Genomic DNA, 19887 nt, shown 5'->3' with positions numbered 1-19887 from the left:
ACACACTCATTAATCACGCTTCTCGATCATTTGACGTACACATTTCAGGTCGCTATATATTTTAAGACATTCATTCAATCCTACCAGATACTTAAAAATCATGCATTCAAATTTTATATTATGTATTTCTCTCTCTTCGTAGTAGTTGAAAACTTTCTTAGTTTTAAATCTTAAATTTCATGTTTTTTTTGCAGCAGTTGTAGATTTTAGTGATCTCACTTGGAGTCCAAAATGACGTGAGGTAACAATTGTTGAAGATGAGATCAATCCAGTCTTCAGTTTTTGCTATAAATAGACCTTTGCTCTTCAAAAATTTATCATACTCTTCATCATATTTGGTCTATCAGTTCACTTTCATTGCTTATAAAGTCTTCAGAATGGCAACTCATTTTAAGAAAATAGGCGTCTTTGGAGCTTTGTTACTGCTTTCAATGGGTAAGATTACTGTGGGTATTCACATTTTTAAAATTTTTCTCCAGTTCTTGTCACTTCGCATTATAAAGTAGCAGTTTTTATACAGTTATCTTTGGTCTTAAAAATCTTCTGTTTTATTGTATCATGCATATTTTGTTTTCTTCTAGATTATAATGGAGAACTCTATGGTTCCCTATGTATACAAGGGTAAAAAATCAGCCATTTCCAGCCTCACAAAAAGTCTACTTAAAATAATAACTATGCACTACAACCATTTCAAAATTTGTATAGCTAATCTTCTTCTAATACAATGCATTTTATTCAAAGAGTCAATATATTCTCTTTTAATAACTATTTTTTACTAATACTTATGCACAATTATCCTAATATTCATAGACTTATAGGTACCAATAAAATTCCAAGTCTTCAAATATTAAGTATTGAGAGTACAAGTAAGCACTATTGGTTCATGTGACAATAGTCATTAGAGCATGGATTATTACTATGTCTCTTCTCATATATTTGGATTGACATCTAATTCGATTGATGAGAATTTCATGTAGTAGGTACCAAGTCTAGTCTCTCTCCCAATCCACAAAATAATGGAGGGCAAATTGTCTTTGCGTCAGCCATCAAAAGACAAACACACACTAGACCATGGAGGACGTATTGCCTTGGTGTCACACATCAAAAGAATGACACACTAGACCACCTAATCTATAGAGTCCCAAAAAAACCCCTTCAAAGTAGTATAAAAAATCCCTACCAAGTTTGATAATAAGGTGAATACATCCATACCTAATTTTTTTTATTAGAAGTATTAATCATTTAATTGTAACACAGTTGCTTTGTTTTGTTGGCTTCCAAATGATCATTTATCTTCATATTAGACAAGGGGGATAGCATCAACTTGAAAAACTCAATTGTAAAATCCTTTCTATAATCTTGTCAAATTGCTACTAAAAAAACTAACCAAATTGGTGTCCATTTTCAAACCAGAAAAAGCAAGGGGCCGAGAATTGACCCTAACAAACAACTGCCCCTACACCGTGTGGCCGGGCATCCTAACTGCAGCAGGAGGTATTCCCCTAGAAAGCGGCGGCTTCACCTTACTAACCGGCGAATCCCGGTCACTCACCGCCCCCGACAACTGGTCCGGCCGGTTGTGGCCTCGAACAGGCTGCACTTTCGATGCCCCGGAAGGTCCAATGACCTGCTCGACCGGCGACTGCGGCGGCGTCCTCCAGTGCGGCCAAGCTGGAGGGGTCCCACCAGCGACCCTCGCAGAATTCACGCTGGCAGATGACGTGGACTACTATGACGTCAGCCTCGTCGACGGCTACAACGTCCCACTCGCTGTCCAGACACGTGGAGGCAGTGGCGACTGCAGAGCAGCAGGGTGTTCCAGTGATTTGACCGACACGTGTCCGTCGGAGCTGGCTGTGAATGATAATGGACGGGTAGTGGCCTGTAAGAGTGCTTGCGTGGCGTTTGGGAGTCCAGAGTATTGTTGTACGGGGGAGTTTGGGAGCCCTCAGAGTTGTGGACCTTCTGTTTATTCGCAGATGTTTAAGGCCGCCTGTCCCGCTGCTTATAGCTACGCTTATGATGATCCTTCTAGTACTTTTACTTGCACCGCACCAGATTATCAGATCACTTTCTGCTCCCAAGCTTTCATGTAGAGGAAACTATTTTGATTTTCATATGTTGGTTGTAAGAATGACTTTGATTTTCATAATTTTATAGCTAATAATGGTTTTGTTGCAAGGTAAGAGGTTCTTAGTTATGATGATGGAGATGTAGTTTGAAAGGATTTTGAAGCAATCATATCAATATGTATCAATGATTTCAAAAGTGATATAAAAATATTATAATATTTAGTAAGATATGTATTAAAATTGTAGATGAGATATTTGTGCATGTGTGTTTAGTTGAAGGAAATTTCTAGTTTAGAAGTGTGCTTATTCATAACATTGTACTCTCTTAAAGACAAATATGTCATTATCTATATATGCTGAGACGTTTCCATAAAAATAAAGAAGAGTAGATTTTAACATTTAATAAAATACCATGTTTCTTTAATTCGGGTTGTTTAATTAGGCAAGAACCTACAATACAATGGTAAATTGTGAGCCTCTCATCAGGGAGGTCTTGTGTTCAAATCTTCTCGACATAAACAAATAATAATAATTATTCTTAACAATAATAATAAATGAACCTCTAGGCTTCGGTTGATTACCTCTGAAAAAAAAAATAGAGGTTGTTTAATTTTGTAAGCTTTTTTGTGTGGTTTCTAAATTGTTGTCCTTGTAATGGTGTTCTCTTCTTTTATAGTTATTGTTTTTATTTCTCCACTCCCCCGCCCGCCCCCCCCCCCCCCCCCCGGCCCCCTCTCTCTACTTAGTCTGTCACTTTGATCATTTAATCATTTGGTTTTGTTTCATCCATCCTAGTGATGATTCATAGAGTTTGATTTGAAATGTTGACGAAAAAATGTTTACACAATTGAATACACAAGCAACATGCAACAAGATATAATATTAAAAAAAGGTTGGGTGTTGATCCATTGGTTGGGTATTTTAGCATAAATTGGAGGCCTCCAAACTAGTAGATTTGACCTTTATTCATAGTGTTCCTATAGAAATTGTCAATCTAACTTCATGAAGCCAAGATCACTTGCATTCAAAGATAACCCATCACTAGGAAGAATGAAATAACAAAGTGATGGTTTGAGCTCTAAAAATATGAAAGATTATATTTTAAGATCAAACAAATGAATAAAAGATACAATTGTCAATCCTTAAATAGAAGTTCGAGTAACCTAAAATAAGAATCTCTAAACAATAAAAATTTAATAATTAATATAATTATTAAATGTCACTAATGCATATAGTGATATCTTAATAGTGAAGTAATGGTAACTTAATGGTTAAGACAAGATAACTTAATAATTAAGTTATTACTTTATTCTAACAATTCCTACTTAGAGGAATATGTACATTAGTATTAAATGGATTGCCAAAAAGGCTTGATAGATTTTTGGTTCATTATTCTCTTTTACACAATTATGATAAGATTAGTTCTTGGGTCACGTTGGGAGGAGATTATGATCACCTCTCTATTCTTTTGTGGTTAGCAAATGTTGATCCAAAACTAGCTTCAACATTCCTTTCAATCCCTTTTGGTGCTCGGGGGATGATTTCTTAAACCTTGCTAAAAAGGAATGGAACCTTTTTTATTTTTCTTTATGATCAACCATTATGAAATTTTCTCAAAATCTTAAAAAGGTTAAGCATGCGACTATTTCTAAGGCACATAAGAGACATTTGGACCAAGATTCGTATTTAAAATTGGTGGAGCAACAACTTGATAGTTTTTATGATTATGCTTATGATTTTCAGAATGGTTTAAACAAGGCTGCTATAATAAAGATATTAAAGTTGGAAAATAAAAAGAGGAAGCTACTAATTGAATAATAAGTTCATTGGAGACTAAAAAGTCATGGACTTTAGCTAAAGAATGGTGATGAGAACAAACAATACTTCCATATCTTTGCTAACTATTGGAAAAAGACAACACAATACAAGAGATGGGAAAGGAGGATGGACAGAAGGCTAACACATTTGCAAAGATTATTGAGTTGGGAGTCAAACATTTCAAACACTTTTATAAGGAACCAAATAGAGGCATTATTCCTAACATTGTGAAAATATCTAGATGATTTTCAAGTTTTGTTGATGAGGCAGAAATAAGAGACTCATGAGAGAAATATCTATGAAAAAGTTGAAGGTTATTACGTGACTTATTAAAAAGATAAAAGTCTTAGCCAAGATGGCTATACTATTGAAAAAATCCTATATATTTTTTATTACTTGAATAACATGATATCCTTTGAGTGGTTGAAGAAACACATTAATTTGGAAAAATTCTTGGGGTCTTTAATCCTAAATTTATCTCTCTCGTTGAAATTGCATATACAAGACCATTGTTAAAGGTATTGCTTCTATAGTCAAGGAAATACTATTTCATAATATCTCTAGTGTTTGGTATACATATTAATGAGGCCATTGGAATTCCACAAGAAGGAATTCATACTATAAAAACTAAGAAGTTGCCTTCATGGAGATCAAGATTAATTTGTCCAAGGCCTATGACATAGTAAATTGGTTATGTATTTAGTCACTGCATATACATCTTGGACTTTGTCTACAAATAATAAATTGGATTATGTGTTGTATCAATTCTCTCTAATGTGTCATTATCATAAATTTGGCTCAAGTTCTAATTTTTTAAATTCTCCTAGAGAGTTGAGGCACTATTGCCCTCTATCCCCTTTTCTTTTCCTACTTACTATTGAGAGCTTAAGTTAGGCATTACCTGATGCTAAACAAAATGGTTCCATATGTGGCATTTTAATTATAGCTCCACTAGATTGATCCATCTCCTTTTTTTGGATGATATAATACTTTTTAGAAGAGCTCCATGCTAAAAATGATCAATTTAAAGGAAATTTTGGATATTTTTTGTGCTACTACGAGTATGGTGATCAATGTACACATTAATCCATTGTCTCTTTCAATAGATTGTAGGTTGATTTTCAAAACTAGGTAACAATTTTTTTCCCTATTAAATATTTGATCTGCAAGTTGGATTCAAATATTATGGATTTAATTAAAAACCAAATAGTCATGTTTGGAATTATTGGTTTTGGATGATTCAAAAAGCTAAAAAATATTTTAACATTTTGTGCAATGCATAGTTATCCATTGAGGGTAGACTTACCTTGATAAAAAAACACTACATGAAGTATTGGTTTGAGGGTAGACTACATTGAGGGTAGACTGTTTTTCTATTTGGGTACTTAGTTGGTAAGAAACACTACTATTTTCGAAACCAAATTGTAAGATTTGATGAGAAACAAATCTACTAAGCCCAAGAAACATGTATGCAAAAACTTGTCCCAAGGTAGAAATCTAGAGAAGAAATTCACACGAGTTTTTCTCTGACATTACATGAATATGTATTATCATCCAAAAGAATAATAGATATTTATAATTGATCAATCCTTATAGAAGGATATCATAAAACCTAAAAGGGAAACCCTAAGAGGTAAATGACATTTAATATTTAATATTTAATTATTAAATGGAAATGCGTGTGCATAAAGTTAAATCATAATAAGGGAGTAAAGGTAATTTAATAAATGAAATTAAATTAACCCTTTACTCTAGCACTCCCCCTTAAGATGAGAAATAATGCAGCTACAAACAATGCATGAAAAAAAAAGGAAACTACAATGCTCAAGGAAAACTTGGGTCCCAACAACAAGCCCTAGTGAGGTACCCAATCACAACCAAATCTCTATGAGACAGAGAAATAGGGAAAACCACATGGGAAAAACCCTACTCCAAAAAGAGATAAAATAACCTAAAAGGAAAGAAAAGAAGGAAGGACTCATCACTGAAACCCCCAAGGACAACTTCCTTCACCCAAAGCATAGAACAAAGTTGAAGATGGTACAGGGATATAAAAGGTTTAGTGAAGATGTTTGCAACCTGCTTAATAGTGGGAATGTACTCCAAGCTAAGAGAGTCATCCTGAATCAGATGCCTGATGAAGTGCATATGAATCTCAATGTGCTTGGTTGTTTGATGTTCAAATAGGTGGAAATGTGTATAGCACTCTGATTGTCATACCAAATAAAGGGGGGACTTTCATGAGGAAATCCAAACTTTGTCATCAATTGTCGAAGCCATAAAACCTCTTGACTAGCTAGCACAATTTTCATGTACTCTACCTTTGTAGATGATAATACATGAGCATGACGCTTCTTCCAAGACCATGTGATAGGACCAAATCCAAGATAGAAAAAAAATCCAGAAGTAGACTTGCGATCATCAATATCACCAACCCAATTTGAGTCTATGTAACCAATGATGTAAGGATCCCCTGGTGTATTGTGAGTGTCATAACATATAGTACCCTAGATGTACCTCAAGATACATTTGGAATCTTGCTAATGACTCTAATGTGGATCATGTGAGAACCTAGAGACAAGTCCAACTACAAAGGAAATATTAGGACATTCTGTGTCAGTTACAACAAACTACCCACAAGTTGTTTGCATAAAGTGGAATCCACTTAGAAGTAGTGCAAGTGGTAGATAAAACAACACCCAATTGAAAAGTATTAGAAATGTAATAGGAGTAACTGAGAGGGTAGGGGTGAATCAATTACCACAAAAACAAATCCTTGTCCCTTAGATGTCAATACAAACTTCCACTTATCATAGAATACAAAATAGCTCAGTTAACACTAGAGTATACAAGGTTAATACTACAAACTCTATATTGCTCAGTTAATACTGACATTTGTGTAAACATCAATGGCAATATATAGTTGAATAATTGATTCCAAGAAAATCCCTCTTTGGCATTGATGGAAACACAACATGTCAACATAAACTGATGAAAGTATGAGCAATTTTAATATCCTTAGTTTAATTATGATTCTCATCCACTCCAAGATTCTTCTTGGATCTGTCTTTGTTGCTTTCCTATCATTTTCTCTCTCTTAGCTATAGACTCCATTATTAAGAATTTCCCTCAATCTCATTAATACAGAGCTTTTCACAAATCTTCATGTCACATTTCCATGTTGACACTAAACTCTCCCTCTTTGACATCAATTACCAAACGATGCAAACATATGAAATAACAGAGTAGCTTATCTACTAATTCATATGCAATATGCTTTGTATTATACAACATCAACTTGATTGATCTTCAGTAGAGCTTGGTTGATGCCTCACTAAATTTTTCTTTAGTGGGCATCAGAGAGGGGAATAACCCTTACCTCTTAGATACATGATTGCATCCTTAGGTAAAGCTTTAGTAAATATATCTTCTATCTGCTCGGCAGTGTTCACATAGTGTTCACATATTCAAATCTCACCTCTTTTTCTTGAATCAGTTCACTTAGGAAATGATATTTTATTGCAATGTGTTTTGTCTTTGAGCTCATCACAGGATCTTTGGATATATTGATTGCACTTGTGTTATCACAATAGATAACCATTGGTTTCTTGATTTCTTCCTTCATTCCCGACATCAACTGCTTGATCCACATTATGTTTGAACAATTAACTACTACAACAACATACTCTACTTCTATTATGGATTGAGGAATAAAAGTTTTCTTCTTACTTGTTCAAGACACTAACCTTTTTCCCAGAAAGAATGCTCCTTCACTAGTACTTTTAATGCTTCCTACCCAATCTGCATCAATAAAGGTCCTTAACTCAAGATTTCCTCCTTTCTTGTACTATAACCCATAGTCTTTAGTTCCTTTTAGATATCTCAAAATTATTTTGACTTCTATCATGTGATTTTCTTTAGGATTAGCAAAAAGTCTTGCAACTATGTCAACTGCCAATGTAATATTAGGTCTTGTGTGAACCACATACTGAAGTTTCTCAATCATTGATCTATAAGTAGTCTAGTTTACCTCCTTTGAATCATCATTCTTTAAGAGCTTATGTCCAATAGACATAGGTGTTTAAACTAGTTTAGAATCTTCCATTCCAAATACTTTAAATGTTTCCCTGATGTATTTTAATTGAGTGATAAATATCCCATCCTTCATCTAATTGACTTGAAGACCCACAAAAAAATTTCTTTCTCCAAACATAGACATTTAAAATTATTTCCTCATTTCTTCAAAGAATAATTACATAAGTTATCATGTCATGTAAATAAGATATCACCCACAAATATTTTGCAAGCAATATCTTGTCCTGAGATCCTTCCTTGTTATACAAATTGTTATTATCATTTATCTTCTTAAAGCCAATTTTTTCTAGATTTCCATGAAGTATTTCATACCATGCTCTTGGAGCTTATTTTAATCCATATAAGGCTTTATGAATTTTACATATCATGTCTCTTTGGCTTCGATCTATAAAACTTTCAGGCTTATCAATGTGGACTTCTTCCCCCAAGACTCCATTCAAGAAAACTGATCTGACATCTACATGATATATTTTGAATCTTTTTTGTGATGCATATGCTAGAAGTGTTCTTACTCCTTGAAGTCTTGGAATAGGGGAAAATGTTTCCCCATAATCAATACCTTCTTCTTGAGCATAACCTTTATACAAAAGTCTTGCCTTGTTTCTTGTCACTTCACCTTTCTCATTCATTTTGTTTCTGAATATCCATTTTGTACCAATCATATTTTTGTCCTTAGGTCTAGGAACAAGAGACCAAGTTTTACTCTTTTCTATTTTCTCAATTTCTTCATTCATTGCTTCTATCCAATTTTCATTTTCTAATGCATTTATTACAAATCTAGGTTCAAATTCACTAATTAGACATGTACCTTTTAATTTGTTCCTTTTCAATATTCTTGTGTTTCTTCTCCAGTTATTTGATAAGGTATATGATGCCTTGTGATGTATTTGGAAATCCTTGGATCTTTCTTTCTTTTCTCAAAACTTGGTTCTTCAAGATCTATATCTTGATGCTTGAATTCCTCTAGTTGAACTAGTTGTACCTCAGGTAGTATTGTCTACAATTCAAGTTGCACTGCCTAGCAATGCAACTCAGGTTGAACTAACAATGACTCGGGTGCCTTTGTCTGTGACTCAGGTTGAACTATTAGTGGATTGCTAGGTGCACTTGGTTGTTGATTGGCTTCAACCTTCTTAGGTAAGGTTTCATGTTCTTCATAGTATATGAATCTTCTACAATCTTTAGAATCTTTTTTGCTTTGTTCTTCACTTCTTTCTACAAACTCATCAATTTTCACATGTGCACTTTCTATGACTTTGTTAGTATAAATATTCATACATCTATATGCCTTGATTTTATTGGAGTACCCTATGAATATTCCTTCATCACTCTTTGTATCAAGATTTCCTTTTAACATCTTTTAAGATATAACATTTTCTTCCAAAAACTCTGAGATAACATACATTGGGTTTATATCCATACCATGATTCATAAGGTTTTTTGATTGTACCTTTCCTTAATTGAACTTAGTTTAGTGTGTGAATTGTTGTGCTAATTGCTTCTCTCTAGTACTCTGGTGTGACATTATTCTCTCATAATTATGTTCTTGCATATTGCATAATGGATCTAATCCTTCTCTCTACTATTTCATTTTGTTATTGAGTTCTAGGTCTTGATACTTGTCTTTTGATTCCTCTTTCATTGCATAACTCTTTGAGTTCATTTGAGATGAATTCTCCTCCTCTATTTGATCTCAGGCATTTTATATTTTTTCCTATTTCTTTTTCAACTCTAGCCAAATACCATTTAAAATTTTGAAAAGCATCAGAATTATCTTTTAAAAATATTACAATCATCATTTCAGAGTAATCATCAAAAAATAAAATGAGATATATATCTCCACAATAACTTTCCACACCAATTGGTCCACAAAGATTTATATGATCTAGTTCCAAAACTTCTTCAGAGCTATAGGACTTACTTTTGAATCTACTTTTACTCATTTTTCCAATTTGACATTGTTTGCACATTCCCATCTCAAGTTTCTTTAAATAAAGTATGTCTCTTACTCTATTATTCTTGCTTATGTTGATCATGTTGTCAAAGTTAACATGACACATTCTTTTATGCCATAGCCAACTTTCCTCAACTCGAGCTAATAAACAAGTGATTTCATTGAAATCTAGGTAAAAAACTACATTTTGTCTAATTACCTATTCTAAGTAGTTTTCCTTTTCCATCCAATAGTTTGGCTTTTCCATTCATCAATTCAACTTTGTATCCTATATTTTTAAGCTGAGCTACACTGAGTAGATTATGTCTTAATCCTTCAACCCAATAGGAATTCTCACATTTTATATCATTGGTTAATGCTATGATTCCTTTCCCTTATACATAACATGGTTCATTGTTTCCAAATCTAACACTTCCACCATCATATTGTTCTAAATGTTCAAAAAAAATATTTATCACCATGTTGAAAATATAAGAGGAGTAACTGAGAGGGGAGGGGTGAATTAGGTGCCACTAAAATAAATCCTAGACAAAACATAAACTCTACTGAAACTATTGTTACTTGGTTAACACACAAGCACTCGGTTAACACTAACAATAAGTTGTAACTCGGTAAGCACTATAATATCAACTATTACTTGGAAAATATTGAACATGCAGATCTTAAGATATTAACTATGATTAACCTTAATTAACTTAGTTGCATATACACTAAAGAAATAGCATGAACACAAGTCACACCAAAATTTAATGTGGAAACCCAATTAGGGAAAAACCACCAATTGCAACTAGTTACTATTTTTCATTCTTCTGAAGTGAGCTCTATTAGGAGCCAACTATGTTAAAGGTTAAAAAATATACTATTAGGTGTGACCTTGTTAGAGGATTTAATCATCCTATTAGGAATGGCCTTGTTAGAGGTCTTTAGACACTTCAATCTAGAAATGCCACCTTGTTAGAGGATTTGGAAAATAGTTGTTAAGATAACTCTGTTAAGAGATTTGATACACTGCTACAATGGTTAGAGAGTAAGAATGATATGACCTGATTGCTTACGCAACTGTATTGCTGATTTCAGATCTCAATTCTAGCTTGAATACTTGATCCTCCTAATTAGATTAATCTTGCCGCCCGACAAGGCTATTCTGCTTATCCTTCCAATTCACTTCCTTTAAGCATCTTTTGATCTTCCACACATTCAATCCTCAAATTGACCTTATACTTATATCATTAACATTATCAAGTCAGCTTGAATACAAATTAGAATAATTAATATGTATCTCCTCAATCTGCTAGAACCAACAAACGAATCTATTAAACTCAGTATGCCAAAACAAGAAAATCCTTTGTGAGTTGACCCTTCTTGGTAGATACTAACATTAAAATGATTTTCCTATGTTACTCAAGTGAACTCGGTTAACAATGCATCCTCACAAATCTTTCTTTGGTAACCAAGTCACCTTGGTTAACACTGGTTCCATCCAACTTTCCTTTGTGAACCAACTGAGCTCAGTTAACACTCAACTTTTGTGAACTTCTTGTCGATGCCTGAGCATACTTGGTAGACACTATCTTCTAAGCTTGGAAAACACTATAATGCTTACTAGATATTGAAAAATCTCTTCATCACCTGAGTGAGCTTGACAAACGCTGACTAGTAAAGATATGACATTTTGTGTAACATCAAAGACAATATACAATTTATCAGTTGTTTTCAAAAATCTCCCTCTTTGGCATTGATGGCAACAAAAAATGTCATAATACATTGAAATTTTAGAAAAAAATTAAGTAAGGTAAATATGCTTAGTTTCATTCTGATTTTCATCCATGAGAACTCCCTTTATCAGTGTGAACTCTCTCTTACTTCAGTTTCTCCCTCTGTCAGCAAACTATGTCTTCAACACCTCTTTTTGATAGAAAATTCTCCCTCTTTAATATCAGACCAAGTTATTCCTCTTTGAAATCTTCAAAAAAAAATTCTATGATATGACACAAACTCCACTTCTTTGACATCTTATGCCAAAAACAATATTCAGTGAATAGCAATGTACCTAATGTATATATTCCTATGCAATCTACCCTTTCATAACTAAATCAACTTGATTGATCTCCAACATGCTTTGGTTGATGCATCACTAAATTTTATTTAGTGAGCTTTAGATAGGGGAATAACCCCTAAATTACCTCTTAGATACAAAAATTCCTCCTTAGGTTATGGCTTGGTGAATATGTCTAAAATTTGTTCTTTAGTATTCACATATTCCAGTCTCACCTCTTTGTATTGTACCAATTCTCTCATAAAATGATTTTTTTATTGCAATGTGCTTGGTCTTGGTATGTATTGCAAGATTCTTTGATATATTGATTGTACTTGTGTTATCACATAAGATAACCATTAGATCCTTGATTTATATCTTCATACCTGCCAACAGTTGCTTGAACCAAACAACATTGGAACAATTAATTACTACTGTAACATACTATGCCTCTACTATAGACTGATAAATGTAATGTTGCTTCTTACTTGTCCAAGATACTAATCTCTTACCAAGAAAGAATGCTCCACACTGGTGTTCTTCCTATCATCAACAATTCCTGCTCAATATGCATCAATGAAGGCTTTCAAATCCAAATTGCCTCCTTTCTTGTACCATATTCCATAGTCTTTAGTACCCTTTAGATACCTCATGATTCTATTTATTTCCATCATATGATTTTCTTTAGGATTAGCTACAAATCTTTCCATGTTACCAATTGCAAGAGCAATATTAGGCCTAGTATGTACAACATACTAAAAAATTTCAATCATTGATGTCTATTTGGTCTGATCTACCTCCTTGGAATCATCAATTTTGGAAATCTTATGTCTAGTAGACATAGTTGTTCCAACTGGTCTTGAATCCTCCATTCCAAACTTCTTCAGTATCTCCTTGATATACTTAGATTGAGTAATGTAGATACCATCTTTCTTCTGTTGAATCTGTAAGACAACAAAGAATTTGATTTCACCAAACATTGACATCTCAAATTCCTTATTCATTTCCTCTGAAAAAGCTTTGCAAAAATAATCATTTCTAGTAGACAATGTATCATCCACAAATATGTTTGCCAACACAACCTTCTTGTCTAGTCCTTCTTTAATGTATAGGCCGATGTTATCATTTGTCCTTTGAAAACCAATCTTCATCAAGTAACTATGAAGTCTTTCATATGAAGCTCTAGGAGCTTGCTCAAGACCATACAATTCTTTGTGCATTTTACAAGCCATATCCTTTTTCCTAGGATATACAAAACCTTCAGGTTGTTCTATTTAAACTTTTTCTTCTAGAATTCCATTCAAGGATGCAGATTTCACATCCATCTGATACACTATAAATCCTTTATATGCAGCATAAGCAAGTAATGTCCTAACACCTTCTAATCTTGCAATAGGAGAAAATTTTTCACCATAATCAATACCTTCCTCTTGAGAATAACCTTTGCATACTTACCTTGCTTTGTTTCTTGAAACTTCTCCATCTTCATTCAACTTATTTCTGAAAACCCACTTTGTGCCAGTTACATTCTTATCTTTTGGTCTAGGGACAAGAGTCCAGGTCTTATTCCTTTCTATCTATTATATATTTTCATTCATTTCTTCAATCCAAATTTTATTATCCAAATCATCTTTAACTATTCTAGGTTCAAATTTAGTAAGCAAACATGTACCTTTCAATTTGTTCCTTGTCATTATACCATCTAACTTGTCTCTAATGATCTACTTAGGTGCATGGTGTCTTTTGACATATCTTGCTAATGTAGGTACTTTGGATTTAGAACTTGTTCCACTTGCCTCACCATGATCTTCTACATCATACTTAGGTCCCACTATTTGTGATTTGGGTTCTTCAGATTCGGACTCAGGTTGCATTGGTTGCAACTCTATAGCCTTTGATTGTGACTTGGGTACTTCAAATTGTGACTCAGGTTGCACTAGTTTCAACTCAGGTGCTTCTGAAGATTTTGGGGTCTTGGGAGGTGAAGTGTATTGACTTCCAATTGGATTAGGCAATGTATCAGGTTCAAAGTAAATAAACTGTATGTAATCTTTAGGTTCTTTGCTGCTCTTTTCTTCACTCTTTTATGCAAACTCGTGAATCTTCACATGTGCACTTTCTATGATCTTATGACTAGATAGATTTAAACAATTGTATGCTTTACTTCTGCTAGAGTATCCTAGGAATTTTCCTTCATCACTTTTGACATCAAATTTACCTTTCCTAGTCTCCTTCAAAATATAACATTTTCTACCAAATACTTTCAAGTAACTCACATTAGGTTTGTAGCCATAACATAGTTCATAAGGAGCCTGATTTGAGTATTTATTTAGTTTTACTTTATTCAATGTATGATCTATTGTACTGATTTCTTCTTTCTAGTATTTGATTGCAACATTCTTTTCTATCATCAAGGTTCTTACACAATCCATGATTGATCTATTCCTTCTTTCTGCTATACCTTTTGTTGAGGTGTACTAGGGGCTGATACTTGTCTTTTAATTGTTCTTTTGGTGTACAATTCATTGAATTCATTAGAAAATAATTCACCTCATGTATCTAATCTCAAACATTTTAGCTTCTTTCTTGTTTCCTTCTCAACTCTTGCCAAATACCACTTGAACTTTTGAAAAGCTTCAAGCTTATCTTTCATATACATTACTATCATCATCCTAGAATAATCATCAAAAAATAAAATGAATTACTTATCCTCACTATAGCTCTGAATGCCAATAGGTCCACAAAGGTCTGTATGAACCAACTCCAAGACTTCTTCAGAATGATAGTTCTTCCTCTTGAAACTTGTCTTTCCCATCTTACCAATTTGACAATTCTTGCATAGACCCATTTCGGATTTCCTCGGATTATGAATACCTCTTACTCTTTTGTATTTTCTTATCTTGATCAAGTTATCAAAGTTGACATGACATAACCTTTTATGCCATAACCAACTTTCTTTTACTTGAGCAATGAAACATGAACTTTCACTAAGATCTAGGTAGAATAAGTTACCTTTAGTTTGGTTACCAAACCCAACTAGATTTCCTTTTCCATCTAGTAGTTTGGCCTTCCCATTCATTAATTCTACCTTTAATCCAATATTATTCAACTATGCCATATTTAGTAGATTATGTTTCAATCCTTCAACCCACTAAGCATTATCACATCTAAGTTCATTGGTTAGATAAATACAACCTTTTCCTTTTACGCAACATGGTTCATTGTTTCAAAATCTTACACTTCCACCATCATATTGTTCCATATGTTCAAAATTTATTCTATCACTAGTCATATGATGAGAACAACCACTATCAATAATCCATGTATCATTTTTTCTAACATGAGAGACAAGTGCCATTTTATCTTCTTCATCATTAGATTCATCTTTTACAACAATATAGACCATTTCATCATCATCACTACTATCTAAGTCTTTAGCCATGGAACAAGACTTCTTACCTTTTCCCTTATAGCTTTTGAAATCATTCTTGCCTTCTATACTTGATGTTCTTCTTTTCATGTTTGTCTTATTTTTTTGGACACCTTGCAACAATCTTACCAACTTCTTCACAAGAAAAATAGATTAGAGGAATTTTACCTTTATAATTTCCTTTTCCTTTGGGATATCTTGTTGCAAGTAGTGCTTCAATGGCTTCAAGATCACTGTTAGAACTGTCTTCCTCTTCTCTTTTAGATTGTTTTTCTTTTGACTTTGTAGCTTTCTTTTTCATTGATAACTTGGCTTCAAATGCAAACTCAAGATTGCTAGAACTAGGAACATAATTATCATAGTTATCTAGCTCAAATGTTGTCAATCTTCTCACTAAAGCATCCAAGATTATCTTACTATTTGGATCACATTTCATCTCCTAAATAGTTGGCACTCTGATTGTATAGATAGGAAGAAGGGTTCTGAGTACCTTGCTTATCACTGTCACATTTTCAATTTTCCCTCTAGAGAATTTGATTGCACTTGCACTAGCTTTGATTATATCAACATATTTTGCAATTTTTTCATCCTCCATCATCTTCATCTGATCGAACTGGCCTCTTAAGCTTTCTACCTTGGCTCTTCTCACATTATCATTGCATCAATAGATATCCTTCAATTTTTTCCACATCTTATTAGCAATAGCACACCCTTTGACCTCATCAAATTCAGCATAGTTAAGAGTTGATGCGATGTCAATCATCATGATATTGTGATTCTTCTTTTCAGCAATCTCTTCCATAGTCATTGTTTCAATAGGAGCTATATACCAAGAATTTAAATATTTCAAACCTGAATTACTGATGATCACCAGATGTAGCTTCATAAGTTCTTTCCATGCCTCAAAGTTATCTTTTTTCAACTTGGGAATCCCTCTCCTATAAGACATCTTGGTCTTTAGCTTAGGTCCTTGAAACCTTCTCTACAAGCACCAAAAGTTCTGATAACAATTGTTGGAAATCTAAGAAGAGTAACTAAGAGGGGAGGGGTGAATCAATTACCACTAAAATAAATCCCAAATCCCTTAGATGTCAATACAATACATAAAATTTGTTGAAACTATTGTTACTTAGTTAACACTAACAATATGCTATAACTCAGAAAGCACTATAATATCAATTGTTACTCGACAAATACTAAACATGTAGATCTTAAGATATTAACTATGATTAACCTTAATTAAATTATTTGCATACACATAAAATAAATAGCATAAACAAAAGTGATGCCAAGATTTAACATGGAAACCTAATTTGGGATAAACCACCAATTGCAACTAGTTACTCTTTTTCATTCTTCTAAAGTGAGCCCTGTTAGGAGCCAACCCTGTTAAAGATTACAAAATGCATTCTTAGGTGTGACCTTGTTAGAGGATTTAATAGCTTTATTAGGAGTGGCCTTGTTAGAGGTCTTTAGACACTTCAATCTAGAAATGTCATCTTATTAGAGGATTTGGCAAATAGTTGTTAAGCTAACTCTATTAGGAGATTTGATACACTACTACAATTTTTAGAGAGTAGCAATGATATGACCTGATTGATGATGCAATTGTATTGTTGATTTTAGATCTCAATTTTGACTTGAATACTTCTGACACATTCAACCCTCAACATGACCTTATACCTATATCATTAGCATTGTCAAGTTAGCTTGAATACAAATTAGAATAATTAATATTAATCTCCTCAGTCTGCTAGAACCAATAAACAAATCTATTAAACTCAATATGCCAAAACAAGAAAATCCTTTGTGAGTTGACCCTGCTCGGTAGATACTAACACTGAAATAATTTTCCTGTGTTAACCAAAAGAACTCAATTAATAATGCATCTTCACAAACTTCCTTTGGTAACCAAGTTAGCTTAATTAACATTGATTCCATCCAACTTTCCTTTGTTAACCAAGTGAGCTCGGTTAATACTCAACTTTTGTGAACTTCTCTTTGATGCCCAAGTGAACTCGATAGACACTATCTTCTGAACTTGGCAAACACTGGAATACTCGATAGACACAAAAAACTATCTTCATCACCTAAGAGGGCTTGGCATACATTGGCTGGTAAAGATATGAATTTTTTTGTAACATCAAAGACAATATATAATTGATCAATTATCTTCAACACACCAGTCATGTGATGAGAACAACCACTATCTATGATCCATGTATCATTTTTTCTAGCATGAGAGATTAGTGCCATCTTTTCATTTTCCTCATCATTAGATTCATCTTTGATATCAATATAAACTGATTCATCCTCATCATCATCATTATTATAATCTTTTGCAATGTAACTTGATTTCTTACCTTTTTTTCTGAAGTCCTTGTAGTTTTTGAAGTCTTTCTTTCCTTTGAATTTGTTAAAAAATAATTCATATTTGTCTTCTTTGTTTGGACACCTTGCAACAATGTGACCAACTTCTTCACATGAGAAACAAATCAATAGAATCTTTCCTCTGAATTTTTCTTTTCCCTTTGCTACCTTTTTTTCTAGGAGAGCTTCAATAACTTCAAGATACTCATCTGAATCATCTTCATCTTCACTGTCAACTTGTTTACCTTTTGAGTTCCCTCCTTCTCTACCAAAGGCTAGTTTAGCTTTGAATGTGAATTCAAGATTGTTAGAAGGAGCATAATTATCAAAATTATCCAACTCAAAAGAAGTCAATCTTCCCACAAGAATGTCTAGGGTTAGATCATGTGTTGGATGGTATCTCATCTCTTGAATAGATGAAACTCTAATTGCATAAATAGGAAGAAGAGTTCTTAGTACCTTGTTGATTACTATTTCATCATCAATTTTACCTTCTGCAACTTTGATTGCACTAACACTTTCTTTTACCCTTTCACTGTATTGGCTGTTGTTCTCACCTTTTTTCATTTTTGGTTGACCAAAATTTCCTCTTAAACTTTATGTCTTAGCTCTTTGCACATTTTTGTCACCTCCAATGACTTTCTTCAACTTTTCTCACATGTCAAATGCAGTAGGAAAATCCTTGACTTCATCAAATTTAGAATAGTTCAAAGACAATGCAACATCAATCATCATAATATTGTGATCCTTTTCTTCTATTATTTTCTCCACAAACATAGGCTTGGATTGTACCACATATTTGTTCTCCAAGTAGAATACACCATCATCACTAATGCTTGATATATGAAGCTTCATCAACTCCTGCCATGCTGAAAAGTTTTCTCTGTTAAGTGGAGGAATCTCTCTTCTATAATTTTAATTCCCTGCCAAGTACCCAAAAGAAATTAACCTAAAGTTTCACTAAGTTTTCGAAACAATTTTTTTGAAAGGTTATAACAAAAAGAGATAATATAGCAGAAGAAATAACTTATATACATACAAACAATCCATAAAAATATTACATCTCTTAAGGGTCCCATGATGTTGAATCATATATAAAGTTCTATTAACACTAAATCAGATACATAACAAATCTACATCATAGAATAATCACAAGTATGAATTTAATCAAAAAATATACAATTACATAAGATGCCACTTGGCATAACCAGAATGCATGATCATCTATTGTACAAGTCACAGGGTATGAAAAGTTCAAATAATATACATCATGAAAATCATTTTAAAAGATATATAGATAATCAAGTACAGTACAACATAATATAACCATCCAACAAAAACATAAGATCAAAATTAAAGGAACAACTACACAAGTACATCCAACAATGGCATCCAGTTGTTCGATCTCAATGGTATCAGAAACACTACCATCAGACCTTGTAGAACCTAAATGGCCCAATCCCACCATGCTGAGGAGATAATCTCAAATCCCAAATAGATATCAATCCACAATTCATAACCAACATCTAGGTCAAGGAAATCCTGATAGCAATCTATCTAAAAGGTGCCAAGACACAAGTAACATCTAAACCCAGAGGCAACAAAGAAATGTAGGAAATCTACTTTGTAAGTGGGCAAGTGTTATTTCATGAGCCAACTCTAAGGTTACCTTGGCAACCTCACTAGACTCTGCCCCCCTAATGACTCTATGTGGCATTAGTATCCTTTATTACAAAAAAGACATACTAACAAAGCAAGGTCGCAACCAAGAATCTTTTCTACTCCCATCCTAGCCTGTACTAGCACTTGAGGCATGGGTAAGGAAAAACATTGACTCATATTAATTCATTTTAAAACCCATTTAATGAGATTTTATCACTTATTAAAACAACTTACAATGGGTTACCTAGGTAGCCTCTTTAGGGACTCGGCCTCCATTGCAAGCCACTTCCCAAAATGCACAAAGATTACCTACCTTAAGCTCATGAAAAGTACAACACATAAAATCATAATTTTCACCTCAATCCTATACAAGCAACTAATACAAACCGAAAAATAAATCACAATATCCACCTTAGTCCTATGGAAGCAACTAGAAAGTACCTATAGATCT

General features: G+C 33.4%; 1 protein-coding gene across 1 annotated transcript; it reads left to right on the top strand.

The window, feature by feature from the left end:
• The first annotated feature begins 127 nt into the window (after window positions 1-127).
• On the top strand, window positions 128-2181 carry LOC149566222 (pathogenesis-related thaumatin-like protein 3.5). Its single transcript, XM_089817367.1, has 2 exons — window positions 128-435; window positions 1414-2181. The coding sequence occupies exons 1-2, from the start codon at window positions 258-260 to the stop codon at window positions 2094-2096; spliced, it is 861 nt and encodes a 286-aa protein (XP_089673493.1). The 5' UTR covers window positions 128-257; the 3' UTR covers window positions 2097-2181.
• The last annotated feature ends 17706 nt before the right edge of the window (window positions 2182-19887 follow it).

This window comes from Cupressus sempervirens, chromosome 3, assembly GCF_028749045.1.
Source record: "Cupressus sempervirens isolate cs-2001-9-10 chromosome 3, ASM2874904v1, whole genome shotgun sequence".
Taxonomy (NCBI): Eukaryota; Viridiplantae; Streptophyta; class Pinopsida; order Cupressales; family Cupressaceae; genus Cupressus; species Cupressus sempervirens.
This window is presented reverse-complemented; position numbering and strand designations above follow the sequence as displayed.

Excerpts from the sequence above, each read along its gene's own strand:
- LOC149566222 (XM_089817367.1), top strand. The coding sequence starts at position 258 with ATGAGATCAATCCAGTCTTCAGTTTTTGCTATAAATAGACCTTTGCTC. Across the intron at positions 436-1,413 it reads TTTGTTACTGCTTTCAATGG|AAAAAGCAAGGGGCCGAGAA; the intron begins GTAAGATTACTG and ends TTTTCAAACCAG.